Source organism: Theobroma cacao, chromosome 10 (genome assembly GCF_000208745.1).
Source record: "Theobroma cacao cultivar B97-61/B2 chromosome 10, Criollo_cocoa_genome_V2, whole genome shotgun sequence".
In the NCBI taxonomy this organism is placed as follows: Eukaryota; Viridiplantae; Streptophyta; class Magnoliopsida; order Malvales; family Malvaceae; genus Theobroma; species Theobroma cacao.
The window spans coordinates 5660363-5675523 of NC_030859.1; the positions used below are offsets into that span (position 1 = coordinate 5660363).

The following is a 15161-nucleotide window of genomic DNA, read 5'->3' on the forward strand; positions in this document are numbered from 1 at the left end:
TGAATAATCTAAAAGGATGTGAATTGGATTTTTATAATTTTTTTTACACAATAAAATTTCAAGAAAGATATATCAAAAATTAAGTTCATTAACAATTCAATAGATATTCAATTAAAGTAAATACAATAAAGATAAGGTTAAATTATGTAATTAGTCTTTATATTTTATAAAAAGAATAGATTTAGTTTCTACAAAATAATTTGTGTAAATTGAGTCCTTATACTTTGTGCATTTGCTAATTACAGTCCTTTAACTCTAACATCATTAAACTTAACCGTTAAGTATGCTGATGTGGTGTTGACTATGTGTTAATGTAATATGATCATGTGGATGTGGGACAAATGTTGACATGGCAAAGGTTGACATGGCATAAAGCTGATGTGTCCACACGAATTTATAAAAACAAAAAAAAAAACAAAAAACATGCTAACCTAAATTAAATGAGATTTACAAATAAACAAACAAAGAAAATTAACAACCCAAGATGGAGAATCAAGAGAGGGAAAAACAAATGGCTCTAGAATTGAATAGTTGAAATTTAAGAAAAGTATGACCATGATTCTTGGTCTTGTTTTGAATCTTAATTCTCGGTGAACATAATTTTCAAAGAGTTTTAGACAAGTTGAGAGATTTTGGTGGACAAAACAGTAAAGAAGAAACAGAGATTTTGTAAGATTTTGTTAATAGGTTTTAGAATTTTGAATGGTGCAAGGTTGATTGGGCATAATTAGTTCTCTTCTAAATCCTCTTGATTCTTGTCAGTTTTTTACAAATTACAAACATATTTCACTTTAGTTTTCTTCTGGTTATTTTTCATTTTTTGTTTTTGTTTTCTTTTGCAAACTAAAACTAGTTTTTTGGATTGCTGCGGGAAATTCTTTAATACCCAGTTAAATATAAAATAGTTTTTTCAATAAAAAAATTTTTTTATTATTTTTTCCCTCTTTATTATTTTCAAAATTCTTTCCTTTTTAATTTTTTTTCTTCACTTGAGTAAAAAAAAAAAATAGGGTGGTTCCCAAGGGAAAAGATAGTTTCATGTGAGGGCATTTTTGTTAACATATTTTTTGTGGGTTGTTAATTTTTTTTCTTTTTTTGTTTATAAATTTCATTTAATTTAAGGTTAGGGTGCTTTTGTTATTTTTTTTAAATTCATGTGACACGTCAACATTGTGCCACATCAACATGATCATACCTCATCAACACATAGTCATCGTCATTTCAGTATACTTGACAGTTAAATTTAATAGTGTTAAAGTTAGGAACTATAATTAATAAATTCACAAAATATAAGGACTCAATTTACATAAATTATTATACATGGACTAAATCCATTTTTTCTATAAAATACAAGGATTAATGGTATTATTTAAACTAAAGATAAGAGAGTGAGTTACTAATAATTGCAAACTCGATTTACAAAAGGTTCAGCCATTCTCCTTGGTGCCTTCGTACTCTTGCTTAATTTGCGAAGGAGTTCAATCTATTATTGAATTTCAATCAATACAACTACTTTTTGCAGACTTAGATGTAACCTATTTATCTTTTCAGTCTTAGAACCTCTAGATGATACTTTTTAAAAGTTAAGGTATAATCTCTTATTTTTCAAGGATTTGAGTGTTTAAAAAAATACACAAGCAAAAAGACTCTAATAGATGGATATATTGCTTAGTGAGTACAAGTTTACGAAGAGACAATATCAAAGATGCTTACAAACGGTAGGAATGGAAGCACAAATGGATTTAAGAACACTCGAATACTTTGAAAGCTTGGAAGAATGACTTAAATGCTTACTTTCAATTTGTTTCTTATTTCTCCTCTTCGTTCTTTCTTCTTCACAAATGACCCGAAGATGAATAAATAAATAAATAATCAAGTCACATTCACATGGTTGAGCTGCCAATCAATTGACAATTGTCCCCACTTGGTACAACTTTAAATGTATTGCTAATATCGATTATATGCATCAATTTCTGCAAATATTTCTTGTTATTAATTTTATAGACTTTAATGCTTATGTTGGTTCAGAAGAAAATAAAGATATTTCATCCTCCCTTATTTTTTGGAACCTTTCTCTTTGAAATTACTATTTGTTTATACAAAGGAAAAAAAAGATCATGCAACTTGTCTATGGTATTCAAGGCCAGGGCTTCCACAATGTTTTGTGTTATTGAATCTTTGGGTTTTTGCATGCTTAATTTGTGCTGCAATTGAAGTAAAAATACAAAGACAATTGAGAAAGATGGAAGAAATTGAGACTTAATTTTCAAAGTTCATGATTAAGTATTGAAAAAAGGACTTAATTTTAAAATTTTATTCTTACTAATTTCCAATCTTTTAGATTTTTTTGCTATTTTTCTTGTGAAATCACAAATAGTGAAAGATAAGATATGAAAAAAAAAGTAGTATTCAATAATTGTGATTTGCTAATTGCCACTATTACATTTTCAAGGTTTGGGATATTAATCCGTCCTCAGCAGAAGATGGGATTGAATCGAAATGATTTTGTAGGACAATATCAAGTGGACAAGAAAGTAAAGAAAAGAGATTCTTTCCCCTTGTGCTTGTCCAGTACAACGTTAAATGGCCACCAAGCTTTCATAACTTTGGATAAAGAGGAATATAAAAAAAGAATTATAAAGGAATATCAATTAAACGAAATCCAAAGACAATTGAAAAAGGTGGAAGAAATTGAGTAAGTCAATGCTTCATGGGGATCACAAATATCATCGCTCTTTAAAAAATTACTATATTCAATAATTTATTTTTTAATGTAATAAAATTCATAATATTAATGGTCAACTATCATATTTAATTAAAAAATTACAATTAATAGTATCTATATTAATTTTAAACCATTCTTAATTAACACACTAAAATGTCTTATAAAATAAGCAAAGTTTGTGTCTATAATTTCAATTATAGAAATAATATTTTAATAGTTGCTTTGCAAACAATTTTAATTCTATGGTCTAAGTTATTTTTTTGTCTCCTGCAAAACCCATTGACTTGCCAACCAACCATTTTATTCTTTCAAATCCAACCACACGGCCCTGTAGCATTTCATTTCTCTTGCCTTTCAAAGAAAAATGGCAGAGGCAATCGTCTCACTTGCCATTGAAAGAATCACTGATTTACTCATTTATGAAGCGTTTTGCTTGAATGATGTGAGAGAAGAAGTTGAAAGCATTAAGGCTGAACTAGAGCGGATGAAGAGCTTCTTGAAAGATGTAGACCATAAGCAGGAACAAGATGAACGTCTTCGCACTCGGGTGAGAGAAATCCGAGATCTTGCTTATGATGCTGAAGATGTTATAGACTCTTATATTCTTGAAGTTGCACATCGAGGAGGCTTCCATGGAATCATCAAGAGATTTACAAGCCTTTCCACTCACAAAATTGGGAAGCAGGTCAAAGCTATTCAAACCAAGCTTGGTGACATCTCGAAAACTCTTACGACTTACGGGATATCAAGAGAAGGAGAGGGGTCTAATTCTGCTGCTGAGATGCAACGCCGGTTAAGAAGATCGTACCCACATGTTGAAGAAGAAGATGTTGTCAGCTTGGAGGTTAGCACAAGGGATGTTATGGATCTATTAATGAAGAAAGCGGACAGACTCCATGTTGTTTCCGTTGTGGGCATGGGAGGCATAGGTAAGACCACTCTTGCAAAGAAAATATATAATCACAATGATGTGAAAAGACATTTTGATTGTTGTGCTTGGGTTTTCATATCTCAACAATGCATGCCAAGAGAGGTTTTTCATGGAGTCTTAATAAAGGTTCTATCTCCTTCTAGAAAAGAAAAAGAGCGAATCGATAAACTCAAAGAGCATGAGTTGGTTGAAAAGCTTTATGATGTCTTGAAAGAAAAAAGATATTTGGTAGTTCTTGATGATATCTGGAGATGCGAGGATTGGGTTAGTCTTAAACCTGCTTTTCCTAAAGGAAATAAAGGAAGCAAGCTCTTTTTCACAACTCGCAACAAAGAAGTTGCTCTGCTTGCTGATCCCTGCAGCTCCCCAATAGAGCTCCCACTTCTTACTGATGATGAGAGTTGGACGCTTTTCGAAAGGAAAGCATTCCCGGAAAATAAGATGGATTCTCATGCTTGTTCAAAAGAATTTGAGAGGTTAGGAAAGGAGATACTGAAGAAATGTGGAGGTTTACCTCTAGCAATTGTTGTATTGGGAGGCTTACTTGCAACAAAGAAGTCATGTACTGAGTGGGAGATGGTGCTGAAAAACATCAATGCACACTTGAACAAATTCCAACAACAAGGCTGTCATTATGGTGGAGTTAATGGGATTTTGGCTTTAAGTTTCAACGAGTTGCCCTTTCATTTAAAACCATGCTTTTTATATTTTGGTCATTATCCGGAAGATTCAGAGATTTCAAAGAAAGAATTAATTAGACTATGGATTGCTGAAGCTTTTATTTCTCTATCATTGGAAGGAGAAATGTTGATGGAGGATGTAGCTGAACAATACCTAGAAGAGCTAACAAATAGATGTTTGGTTCAAGTTGGCAGAAGAGATCATACAGGAGCAGGTGTGAAGACATATCGTATTCATGATCTCTTAAGAGACTTGTGCGTGTCAAAAGCTCAAGAGGAAAATTTCTTTAAAATTGTTCAACTGCGGATGAATGAAAACAAAAATCATTCTCTTCATCTTACAGTGGCTACAATATCCAAAGCACGTAGAATTGTTGTTCATCCTAGCAAAAGGTATGTTTCTTTGAAGGGAAAATGTCCAAACTTACGTTCTCTTTTACTTTTTCAAGATGAGGACTTGATAAGGCTAGACATATCAAAATGTAATAATTTCAGATTCCTTAGGGTGTTGAATCTCTTGAGAAAGGATGTTTTATGGATAATACCAAGTGAAATTGGTAATCTGTTTCATTTAAGGTACTTGGGTTTAAAATGTGCTGAAGTGGTCTTGCCACGTTCTATTGTTAAGTTGAAGAATTTACACACCTTATATATCCTAGTAAAATCTCCAGGGATAATTCCTAATGTCTTATCCAAGTTGGAACGCTTGAGGCATCTTCTACTAATCAACTGGTATGCATTCAAAAATTGGCATAACATAAAAGGGTGTTGCCAAGTAAATACTTTAGAAAATATTGAAACTATGAAGTACATAAGGGTTGAGAATTTGACCAAAAACAATGCATTGCTCAAGTTGACAAATATTCGGAGCTTAGGAATACAGTTTAAGAGACCAGAAGATGTTGAGGCTATGCTAAGATCTCGTAGTTTTGGATCAGACCGCCTTCGGTCTTTGCGCATGGCGTTGGAGGGATCAATTCCATTTCCAGAATTGAAGCAACTTTCTCATTGTCATCACCTCTCCAAACTATTCTTATGTGGGAGAATAAAGGAAGACCCGTCACCAAGCCATCATGTTTTGAAATTTCTTCCAACAAGCATTTGCAAGCTAACTTTGTTCTTCTCACACATTAATCAAGATCCAATGCCCGTACTAGAAAAGCTACCTCATTTGAGGATTCTATGCTTGGAGTCTTCATCATACACAGGGACTAGAATGTCTTGCTCTGCCAATGGGTTTCCTCAACTTGATTCTATTGACATCAAGTCATCAAATTTAGCAGAGTGGCAAATAGAAGAAGGGGCAATGCCATGTCTTCGTAGTTTACATTTGGCTTTTGTTCCTGGCTTGAAGATGGTTCCAGAAGGGTTGAGGTACATCACTAGTCTTCAGGAAATGAAATTAGAAGGGATGAGCAGATCATTTTTAAAAAGGATTCAAGTTATAGACGGAAGGGAAGGAGAAGATTTTTATAAAGTGCGCCACGTACTCTCCATCCAAACTATCTAGTACGTTGAACAACTGAACTATTGCGGTGAGTTAGTTATTACAGCAAAAATCCTTTCTCTTCTCAATTGAGTCTATCCTTTCCATAAAGAATTATGCCAATTTGTTCTTTATTTTGTTTTATTATCTATTACATTTCCCAAGTATTATTATTCTAAGACAATAAACTTGAAAATATATATGGATTGACTTGGCAGATCTGTTGAATTCATGGCTGAAATTTTATGAGCAATCTGCACTCCCATGTCCATCTTTCATGTGATTTGGGGATCCATTTGTTGCAAGACGGCGTCACTGTAATTGCCTTACTGATATCTTTATGATGTTTTTCTTGTTCTCTTTGTTCACCTTATATGTATATTCCTATGAATACCATTGGTGTCCTATCATCAATGAGAACAATGGCTTGTTATTCTTTAATTCTCCAAAAGCTCAAAGTTCTGTCCTTGTTCATTCCTCTTCAAGACAGGTTTGCAGATAACCAAATGGTGGGAAGTAATTCAAAGGTTGCAATTTCTGGGATTTTAAACCCAAATTCCAAGTTTTCTTGCATTTTCAACAGCATTTTCGTAAATTTGCTTTAATGTCTCCTCTATGCGCATAAGCATGTCTATTAACCCTATGACTGATAATCTTTGCAAAGCAGGGCAGTTCTGGAGTACAAGATTTTCAATTTTCTTATTGTGAACTCCTTACAACTCTTTTATGCTTAACATTCCTTCTTTACAAAAAATATCTTCAAGCATATATATGTCATTGTCGTACAACATGAGTAGGGTTTAATATTTAGAGCTTCTTTAATTACTATAATTAATTTGAAGAAAATTATTAATTTTACACACATACAATGAAATTTTTAAATTTCACAAGCAGGTTTAGAATGTTTTCATGTGTTCATTAATTTAAGAAAATTAAGTTTTAATATTAATTATTAAATAAACATATGATGATCTTATAAACTCATATTGTAAACTTCGAAAACCCTACCAACACTGTTGAGATGATAATCTTTAATATATGCACTTTGAGGAAACTTTTACTTTGACATCAGCTAAGAGCTAAAAATATCTAACTCTGAAGCCCAATAAAATCTAGTTATAAGAAAGTAGGAAAGGAAAAGCTTTGTAACTCAGAACCCCGAAAATGGAACCAAGGGCTACAAAACAGAAGCCTCGTTGAAGGGAGAAATGTATATCTACATGTATTAAAAGTTGGCCCTTGGAGAAGACAATTAAGCTCGATTGAAACGCCACATCAACAGTTTAATTGGTTGACATGTGATGCTCTAATTGAGTGAGAATTATCTTGCAAGAGTTTTCTTTGGTGGGCATAGCATTTTGGTCAGTTTTCTCTTTCCTAGATTTCTCCACATTTTCTTCTTTTACTTTCTCCATTTTAACTTTTGACTTCTCCCTTGCGTTTCTCCACCCTCTCTCTTCTTTTACTTTCGCCATTTTTTTCATCTTTTTGTCATTTTTTTATAGCTTTTTTCATTTTTTTACTTTTTTTCTTTGGCTTTCTTTGTTTGTTTTGGTGTTTTTTTCTTTGTTTTGTTTAGTCTTTAATTTGTTCAACCACTTTTCTTCTTTGGTTTCTTTATTTTTTTTTATTTTGATTTGTGATTTGTATTTTTTTTTTATTTTTTGCATTTTGATTTCGTTGTTATATGAATTTTTCTTTGTATTATGATTTTCATTTTGTTTTTGATTCGTAGTTTTTGTATTGTTTTGGTTTGACCGTATTAATTTGCTTTATGTTTTGGTTCTTAAAGTTGTGTTTTGCTTTCGATTTTTCCCTTTCATATGCTCATGGTTTGATTTTTTTTTTCCTACAGATTCTATTGTTTGTCTTCTGTTTCACTGTTATTTTCCAAGTTTGATTTTTCTCTATTTATTCTTCTGTAGTTTTTGTTTATGTATGCTTTTGTTTTTAAGTTTTTTTTTTTTTATTCTTACTCTGAGGTTTTTTTAATGATTTTTGTGTTTTTTGGGAGGTCATGACATTTTATCTTTTCCGAATGCCATGGATCCAAAATTTTTTTCTCTTCATTGAATTGTTCTTTTGATTTCTCTCTTACTTAGAGGAAGACTCTGGAGAAAAAAAAATGAAAGAATGGGCTGAGGAAAGAGGAAAAAAGAGAAAAGAGAGATCAAGCAGGAGAGAGAGTTAGGGGTCAAGAGTAGACACACAAATATAAATTCAGATTGATAATTTTTTAAATTGATTGAACAGATTAGATAGAGATAAACTGGCTTCTCTCTCTTATTCTTCTTCTTTCTTCTTCATCTTATTTCCTTGCTCATTATTTTACTTTTTAATTAATTATTTTATTTATTTATTTAATTTTTATTTATGCATTAATTCAAATTTATGAAATTAGTTTAAAAAATGATAAGAATAAAAATAAAATAACTAATAGAATAATTAATGCCATGATTTGCTGATTATCCGGTTTTTATTATTTAGATTTTTATTATATGTTTTTATAATGTTATTGCTTCTAAATAGAAACCAGAAACCTTTGGTATATATAAGTTTCTAATTTCCGTTCTTCTTATCTCATTTTATTTGTTTATTCCAGTTTTTATTATTTAGATTCTTTATTACTTTTATTTTTATAATGTTATTGTCTCCATACAGAAATCAAAAACCTTTTAGATAGGTTTCTAAATTTTCTTTCTTCTTATCTCATTTAATTAAATGTGTTGTTATACTTCTCTATTGTAGACGACAATCTATGACATTTTTGCGTTGTTTGTAACAATTTCGTTAGTGATATCTTCTCTAACTTTCTAAACTTATATTTTCATTCACCATCTTTGGAATTTGAGTTTGCTATTGATTACAATTATCAGCACCCTTCTAGAAAGTTTATAAAATTGTGAGGGTATTTTTATCTTTTTAATGTGGTTTGCACATTTTATGTTATTTTTATTGCAAATATATTTGTTATTTGGTTTTTTACTTTATGAACGTATTTTTTTTTTTTTACTATGATGTGCAATTTCTTTGATGTTTTTGTTGAAATGTTGTGTTTTAAGCAGTCTGCAGCTTCTATAGCATTTCTAATAAGAATTATAAACTAAATGAACTTAAAAAAAAAATTAGTTTGTTGTTGATTGAAATTGTTGAGGCTCTTTTGAAATTTTTATTAAATTATGAAGGTATTTCTATTTTATACTGTAGCATGCAATTTTTATGATATTTTTATTGAATTATACGTTTTTAGCATAGTCTGCAACTTCATGAAATTTTTTATGGGAATCATAAACTAAATGAACATAAAAAAAAACTAATGTGTGGCAGCTTATCAGGGTCTATAGTTTTTATAGTATTGATATTGATACTTGTCTTTTTAGCATGATATACAACTGCCATGACATTTCTGCTTCCTTTGTAGAAGTTTTGTTATATTCCTTCTATTTAATTACTATAATTAATTTGTATTGTTAGACCTCAATTTTCATCCAACATATCGACAACTTGAGTTTCCTGTTGAATATAATTGTTGAGATTTGTCATTAGGTTCTCTCTTAGCAAGTTAAGTGGAATTTTGCTAATTGCTAAAATCCTTCTTTCAGGCTACATTCGACATTCATAACAAAAAATGATTAACTTTGTTATTTGTTTTTTTACTTTTAAGCTTAATTGTCTGATAGTTAATGTAAAGTCAAATGTGCTGAAGGTAAAAGCTATCAAAATACTACTTTACATTTAATAATAATTTTTATTTTTTACTTTGTTTCCACCTTAATAATCATTCACTACTTCATAAGTAGGTTCAAGTTGCGTGATAATGCAAGAACTTATTACATTCAAGGTTTTATAGAGGATGGAACGCTTATTATCACTATTGGGAAAGAAGTTTCACAAAGACTAAATATTATGGTCGTTGACATCACTAAGTAAAGCCACTTATCATGTATTTTATGTGTGCTTAGGTTGTATATTATAGTCTATATTCACAACTCTTACATAGATTATCACTTTAAATAATTATGTAACTTTTAACTTTTCTGTACACATTGCAAGTTGACAACAATTATGCAATGCTTGACTTTTTCTATACACATTGTAGTTAACAAATAGCTTTATGAATGTGTATATAAAGTGAGCGCTATATGATTATTGAAATATAGATAAATTTCAATAAACATTGTTTTATCTATATCACACGAGTGCATCGCACTAGCATACTCTAGCTATATATTAAAAGTGACTACAAATTGGGATTATTCCAATTGATGTCCAAGTGTCATTCAATTGATACCACTACAATTTTTTCTTTTTTTCTTTTTTGGTGGTTTTTATAGGATGGCCTCTTTGATGATTGTGGGTTTTTTAGGGCATTTTTTGTCTTTTCACGATCAATTTTTCCTTTGTCTTAAGGTCAATTTTTAATATATTTACATTTTATTTTGATCTTTTTAACTACCATGCTTGTAGATTTTTTTCCCCCTGGGTCTCTCCACCTTCTCACATTTCTTACTTTCTCCGTTGATTTCATTTTCTTCTCCTCTTTTTTCCGGTGCTCCTTTTTTTTCATTCTGTTTTGTTTTGTTTCCTTATTTTTGGTGTTTCTTTGTTCATTTTCCTCGCTCTTTGATTTGCCGAGGCGCTATTCTTTTTTTTTCTTTACTTTTTTGTATTTTGAATTACATTTTTTTCTTTTTTCTTGTAGTTTGGTGCTGTTCTTGACTTTTTTTTTTATTATTTTAACTTTGGTTTTTGCTTTGCTGATTGGTTTTGTTTGTTATTTGTTTTGGTTTGATTATTCACTTGGTGTTTCAAATTTTGTTTACTTTGGTTTGTTTTCTTGCTTTATTAATTTACTCTGGTTGTATATATAAGGAATTGTTGTTCTTTGTTTTAAAAAATTGACACCCAACAAAGCAGGGGCACCACTCTAGTATTAATAAAAACAGTGTCATAGAATTATTTACACACAAGCATTTGTTTAGTTTGTGCCTAATGTAAGAAAACTTAACTTTTAGTATATACATGCATGAAAATAATTCTATACCAATAATTGAGTTTTTAAATTCTACAAATATATTTACATAATTATAAATAATGAGATCAATGAGTTAACATGATTATTTAAATGGGTCATTGTAAAGTTTAAAATTGCATCATAAAACATTTAGCTCAAAAGTAAATGTATATATCCAAGGGCGGACCAAAGGTGGTGGCAAAGGTGACGGACTTTACTCCTCAGTTTTAAAATTATTAATGAAATTTTATATTATAATATAATTTTATTTAAAAAGTGATTATTTTTTACTCTGAATGTAATTATTGATTTTGTTCATGATCTTGTATGAGTACTTTTTAGTCACATCTCATGCAAAATCTTGAGTCTGTCACTACATGTATCCCTGTTAAAAAAATTTAATGTGAATTCCCTTTTCCTTGAATTCAAAAAAGATTAAAAAAAAAAAGTAAACTTTACATACATCCCTTATGGTTTAGTGTTTTTTCACATAGCACCTTGAGGTTATTTTTTTTCTCATATAAAACTTTGTATTTTAATTCTATTTCCAAACAAGGTAACAGTGTTAAAGTTTTATTTAGTTTTTTATAAACTGACAACAATAGTCTTTATATTAATCTTTTTGTATTTTATATATTTAATTAAAAAATATTTCAGCAAAAATTTTTCATTTTGATAAAATGATGAAGGCGTTGATGACTTTGACAAAATGGTGGACAGTTCGGATGAGGAGAAGGGCAAATCATAGAAGTTGCAGAAGCTGGTGTTAACATAGTGAATCATTGCTATCATCAGATTTGGGAAGAGGAAGTCTCAGTATTGCAACTCAAAACAGTTTCCATAGAATAAAGGTTTGGCAGGTAATCGGCAACTCTCAGTCAATATAAGAAACCATTGGTGTTTCTTTTTCTTTGCCACATTTTTTTTCTGTTTTAGGAGGACTCTTTTTGCTAACACTTACATAAATTTATCGGTTCCTGCATAATTGTTAATTGTATAGGATTATTTTTTAAAAAAATGAAAAAAAATAAAAACAAATTATTTGGGCAAGATGATTGAGAGCTTTTAAAAAGAGCATGTGCATCTGGATCCTCTTCTAAAAATTTTGAATAAAAACTCTAATAACTCAATACTAATAATGATCCAAACAAAAATAAAATCAATACAATTTTAAATGAATCGATCAATCAAAATTCTCTCAATAAAAGTAATAATAAAAGCAATCATTATATTTATTTAAATTCAATATTCAAAGAAATTATATTTTACAAAAATGAATTAAACGAACAGAAAAAATGAGAAAGGAAAATTTGAAAACAAAAACAATGATTGAATCTTTTGAACCTATTTGGAATTCAAAGAAGAAAACACTCTCTTTTCTGTTGGAACAATGAAAGAGTGAGAGAAAGTTGAAAAGGAACCCAAGAGTTGAAATATTTTTAATTAAATAAATAAAATATAAAAAGGTTAAAACAAAGGTTATTATTGTTTGTTTATAAAAAAAAAAACTAATTAAAACTTTAACACTCTTACCCTTTTGGGAATAAATTTAAAACACAATATTTTATATAAAAAAACCTCAAGGAGCTATGTGAGAAAAAGTCATACTACAAAGGGTATACGTAGAGTTTACCCAATAAGAAAACAAGAAAGAACAAATTGCATTACTAATTGCATTGTGTCACGAGCTGGAACTTAAACTCAACCCCGTACAGTTTTAAGTTCTGAAAATACAGCTTAAGTAAGCTTATAAATCACAAGCCCACATTCCTAACCAAAAAAACATGTTTAATAGGTTGTGAAAGATCTATGTTTATATACCTAAGATTCATTTCATCTCTTACTGATGTGGGATCCATGCCATTCGATCCTATCGAATTATGCAACGTCTTCATTACACTCGCTCTTTACCCGTAGAAGAGAGGGACTCTTACACTAGTTTGGATCTACCTCGACCTTTGTACCTCTCATAGGGCCCCACATCAATGAAGATTTGAATATGCTCGAATATCATTGTCACCTCTTGGAACTTAAGCCCAATCTCGTCGTGCAATTTTAAACTCTTAAAATTAAGCTTAAGAAAGCCTTAAAACTAACATAAGAGAAAGCTAAAGAAAGGAAAAAGAGAGATAGCTATTTAGAGAAATGAAATGTTTTGTTAATTCTCTTAAGTGTGTTACAAATAAGGAGAAGGGACTTATTTATAAGCTAATGGCTCTCCTTGGTTAGATAAGATTATGTTATAAGATAGAGATATATGATACGAAATTTAATTTGAAGAGATAATATTCAAATTAAATCCAAATCCTAATCTAATATAGTAAATCTATATCTAAATTGAGATATACATTAGCAAATTCAAAACTTCAAATCAAATTAGATATTTTCAAGGGTGTGTGGACATTTCTACCCTATGTAGCAAGTTAGGCCTTCAGATTGGGTTATCTGACTTGCTAGTTTGTTTGGGCTATTTGGTGGTTTGGTTGGGCTATTTGACCTATTTGTTGGGTTTGAGCTAGTTTGAACTATTGGACTGTGACACATTGAATATATAAGATATACAGACACCAAAAAAACTAACTTATATCTTAGATGGTAGTTTTGAGGGCTCGGGGCATTTAGGTGATGTAAGATTGTTCGGCAACGGGTTAGGGTTTCCATCTTTCCTTCTCAGGTTCCTTTTATGGAAACAAATCATAATTTGATTTAAAATTTGTTTAAAATGCAAGAAAAGCGTGAAAAGAACATTTAATTCATCCTGAAAATAGTGATCAAATAAAAAAACTTTCCATCTATGACAAATAATTGGATTGAAATATGTTCTTGAAAGAAATAATTAGTAATTTAACAAATATCTTTAGAACAGTCATGCCAAAGAAAAGAGAGAAGCTTTTGAAAATAAACATGGATTTTTTCTAACGAGTGTCTTTGAGACCTTTTAGATATTATTTATAATAATATTCTTCTAGTAAATATAATAATTGATAGTTGATATGATGATTTTCAAGATATTGAAAGAAAATACTACTTAATATATTTTAAAGAGTATCTTCACGGTATTCTCCTTACAAAACCCAATAAACCTATGCTCTTCAGTTTTTAAGACAATTTGCATGGGCCATTACAAAGACCCTTTTAGTTCTAAGTTATTAACTCTAATTTAAGTTTAAAATCAAAATTAATAAACCAAACATTATAATATTATTTTTCTAGTATTTTAATCAACACTTTTTAATATATATATATATATATATATATACATATATATCAAATATTATAATATTATCTTCTAAATAATCACATTTCTTATGAATAAAGATGCAGGGCATCATAGATTTTTCATATATACTCCTTACCCTTCCTATCCAGTGATTGGTTATGATGTTAATTTGCCAATATTTTGCATCTAATGACTCAAAATGAAGCAGCTATATCCAAGGGTCCACGATGGTTGGATCTCATCGGATCTCTATATATAGCGATTATCGTATTATTTTTACATTCTTTTAACATAAAACAAAGAAATGTGCAATAAAAGGAAAATATTGCAGACTTACAATTGTAAGCAATATATTGAGGAATGGAGAATGCAAATACTCTTCATCATGTAAATATAAATTATTCCAAATTCCAAACAATTTCTGCCATTTTTTTCTCTTCTTCTAGCACTTGTTACCAGAGGCCTAAAAGAACACGAGTACAAAGCCTAGGAATAGCACCTCGAATTACATGAACTTGGATTCCTGTTTCACACAATGACACAAATTTTTTGTCCTGAAAGACAAAAGGAATCTGTTCCCAAGTACAAAATGTTGGGGTTTTGCTTCCATTTTCACTTTTTCTTGACTTTCCTTTTCTCAGTTTCTTTCCCATTTCTCCTCTTTTGTCTATCTCTTTCGGCAGTAAAGATTGGAATACGTAATGGCGACGCTGCCGGCATACCTGACTAAAGGAAACAAGCGTATAAGTTTATTTATTTGCTTATTATAACACAATTTTAATATTATATTTTCTCTCAAATTTTAAATTTTTTTAAGTGAATTTGATGTTATCTATGATTTCATTTTTCTCATATGAATATCAATTATCACGTAAATATAATATTTTTATGATAAGATCTAACACATTATTTGTTTCCTCACTTGATTAATATGCATGAATTCAATCCGAATAACTCATATAACATTTTTTTCTTTGAAGTTAAAACAAAATTACTGCCCGTCCACACAATTTCAGCTCAAAATTTTTTAGGCTGTATGGCATAGTACTATCCCTTTAATAAATGTGCAAACAAATGAGGATATACCTAACATGATATCTGTCGT

The 15161-nt window shown here is 30.1% G+C and overlaps 1 protein-coding gene across 1 annotated transcript; it reads left to right on the forward strand.

Moving 5' to 3' along the window:
• On the forward strand, window positions 2998-6258 carry LOC18586554 (disease resistance RPP8-like protein 3). Its single transcript, XM_018128572.1, has 2 exons — window positions 2998-5871; window positions 6041-6258. Exon 1 carries the CDS (start codon window positions 3090-3092, stop codon window positions 5844-5846), a length of 2757 nt encoding a protein of 918 aa, XP_017984061.1. The 5' UTR covers window positions 2998-3089; the 3' UTR covers window positions 5847-5871; window positions 6041-6258.

What these genes read in the sequence shown, in the direction of transcription:
- LOC18586554 (XM_018128572.1), top strand. Translation starts at nt 3,090, where the DNA reads ATGGCAGAGGCAATCGTCTCACTTGCCATTGAAAGAATCACTGATTTA.